The sequence below is a fragment of the Parasteatoda tepidariorum genome, chromosome 6, assembly GCF_043381705.1.
Source record: "Parasteatoda tepidariorum isolate YZ-2023 chromosome 6, CAS_Ptep_4.0, whole genome shotgun sequence".
NCBI classification, from domain to species: Eukaryota; Metazoa; Arthropoda; class Arachnida; order Araneae; family Theridiidae; genus Parasteatoda; species Parasteatoda tepidariorum.
Window position 1 is genome coordinate 19,143,373 of NC_092209.1, and position 2,931 is coordinate 19,146,303.

General features: G+C 39.9%; 1 protein-coding gene across 1 annotated transcript; it reads left to right on the forward strand.

Annotated features, from left to right (window-relative positions):
* Positions 1-3: 3 nt before the first annotated feature.
* Positions 4-984, forward strand: LOC122270482 (craniofacial development protein 2-like). The gene has a single exon (XM_043047956.1). It carries the CDS (start codon positions 4-6, stop codon positions 982-984), a length of 981 nt encoding a protein of 326 aa, XP_042903890.1.
* Positions 985-2,931: the final 1,947 nt, after the last annotated feature.

The window sequence follows — 2,931 nt, forward strand, 5'->3', positions numbered from 1 at the left end:
TACATGGAACTGAGAATCGGAACTTGGAACATTCGCTCTTTGTATAAAAGCAAAGGGCTGCAACTCTTAACGGAACAGCTGGATAATTACAGGGCTGATGTAATGGCTCTGCAAGAGATGAGGTGGCTTAACGATGGAATAATCGAGAAGAGAAATCACACAATCTTCTATAGCTGTGATAAGAAGAGGCATATTTTTGGAACGGGTTTTGTTGTGGGCAAACACATTCGGCATCTTGTCATGGATTTCGTGCCAAAGTCTTCAAGGTTATGTAAAATTAGGCTAAGAGGAAAATTCTTTAATTACAGTCTTATAAATGCCCACGCACCTACTGAAGACAAGGATGAAGACGAGAAAGAACTTTTCTATGAGAACCTGCATTCTCTATATAACTCCTGTCCACAAAACGACATCAAAATTATTTTGGGTGACTTAAATGCTAAAATTGGAAAGGAAGCTGAGCACAGGCCCACTATTGGAAAATACAGCCTGCACGAAACAACAAATGACAATGGACAGAGGCTCATTCACTTCGCTGCAGAACATAGTATGGTCATATCCAGGACCTTTTTCCAACACAAGAGAATTCACCAAACGACCTGGAGATCACCAGATGGAGATACCTCCAACCAGATTGACCATATATTGATAGACTCTAGACATATGACGGACATACAAGATATTAGAACTTATCGTGGGGCCAACTTTGACTCAGACCATCACATGGTAATGAGCAGGATCAAGGCCAAACTATCTAATGCACATAAATGTCATGGGAAACGTCTTGAGAAATTTGACTGCGAACAATTAAAGACCCCTAGAGTCAGGGATGACTTTCAGTCACTACTAACTATGAAGCTTGATGAAAAAGCAATCGAAAATATTGATTGCATAGATGGAAAGTGGACTTCTTTCAAAGAAGCCCTATTGGACACATGTGATAATGTAATAAGCAAAATAAAAAGAGCTGAGAAAAAGGATTGATTTGATACAGAATGTCGCAGCGCGACCCAAAGAAAAACGATGCATATAATATGATGCTCAGTAAAAAACACTCGAGAGCATCAGTAGAGAAATACAAAACTGCAAGAAGTTCATAGGTTGAAGAAAAAGTTTTTTCACGAAGACCTCTTTAAGGATGTCGAACATCTCCGAGGGTCTAATGAGAGCAGAGCTTTCTTTCGTGGTATTAACTTTGGTAGTCAGGAGTTCAAACCTAGAACTAACCTTTGCAGAAATAAATATGGAGATATTTTAAGCGATGAAACCGACATTCTCAATAGGTGGAATGAACACTTCGACAACCTACTTAATGTAGAGTGCGTTCAGACAGAGTCCTGTTCACCAAACGTTAACCAAGAGTGCATTGCACCTCTTTCAATGATTGAGGTTGAAGAAGCAGTACAAAAACTTAAGAACAACAAGGCTCCTGGCCCAGATTTGATATCACCAGAATTCATCAAAAACTCAGGACCAGATGGGTTAAAGGCCATACATAATATTCTAACATCAGTATGGGAAAAAGAGATACTCCCGGAAGAATGGAAACACAGCACTGTTTGTCTTATACACAAAAAAGGAGACATTCTTGAATGTTCAAACTACCGGGGTATCAGCATGCTCTGCACTGCATATGGAGTCTTTTCAAAAATTCTATTTAACAGACTTAGCCCCTATGTAGAAAACATCATTGGTGAATACCAGTGCGGTTTTAGGAAGGTCAGGTCTACAACTGACCAAATATTTTGCATAAGACAGATTCTGGAAAAGATCAGAGAATTTGGAATTGGTACCCACCACCTATTTGTGGATTTCAAAACTGCTTACGACAGTGTAAACCGGAAGCGACTCTTTGAAGCTATGCGAGAATTCAATATCCCGGACAAGCTTGTACGACTCACCACACTTACACTGTGTAAGACCATGCAGAAAGTTAAAATCCAAAATGACTTCTCGAAACCAATGGAGGTAAAAAATGGTGTAAGGCAAGGCGATGCTCTGGCATGCCTACTCTTCAATTTGGCATTAGAAAAAATTATCAGAGATTCAGGAATCAATACCAGAGGACATATCTTTCATAAGTCTGTCCAAATTTTCCCGTTTGCCGATGATATTGACATCAAAGCGCGAACACAATCTGACTTAAAGCAAGCTTTTCTATCCATGGAAAAAGAGGCAGAAAAAATGCATCTCACTATTAACCAGGAGAAAACCAAGTACATGCAATGCACCAAAATAACTGATTCTACAACTCACTTGCAAATTGGTGAATACAAGTTTGAAAAAGTAAACAGTTTTGTTTATCTTGGTTCTGAAGTCAACGTTAATGGCAATATCGCACCCGAAATACAAAGAAGAATCAATAGTGCAAGTAAATGTTTCTATGGATTAAAAAAATATTTAAAATCAAACCTACTAAAAAGAGATACTAAACTGTTAATTTATAAATGCTTAATCAGACCTATCCTAACATATGCCTCAGAAACTTGGACAACAACACAGAAAGATGAGAATTCCTTGGGAATCTTCGAACGTCGGATCCTAAGATCCATTTTTGGGGGCAAACAAGTTGATGGTACTTGGTACAGACGTTCAAACTCAGAACTCTATCGGGCCCTTAGAGAGCCTGATGTTGTCAAGTATGTAAAAATTCAAAGAATTAAATGGGCTGGTCACATCATTCGAATGAACAGAGAGCGTCCGACAAACATAATCTTTTCGGCTCAGCCCATCGGATCAAGGCCCAGAGGTCGACCAAAGCTGAGATGGGCCGACTGCGTGGAAAGAGACTTTTCAGTCTTAAAAGTCTCAAACTGGAAGACAACTGCCAGGCAGAGGCAGGCCTGGAGGAAGTTGATTGAGAAGGCCAGGGCCCACCCGGGGCTGTCGTGCCATTGAGGAAGGAAGGAAGGAAGGATTTTTGTTCTCTTA

Excerpts from the sequence above, each read along its gene's own strand:
- LOC122270482 (XM_043047956.1), top strand. The coding sequence starts at position 4 with ATGGAACTGAGAATCGGAACTTGGAACATTCGCTCTTTGTATAAAAGC.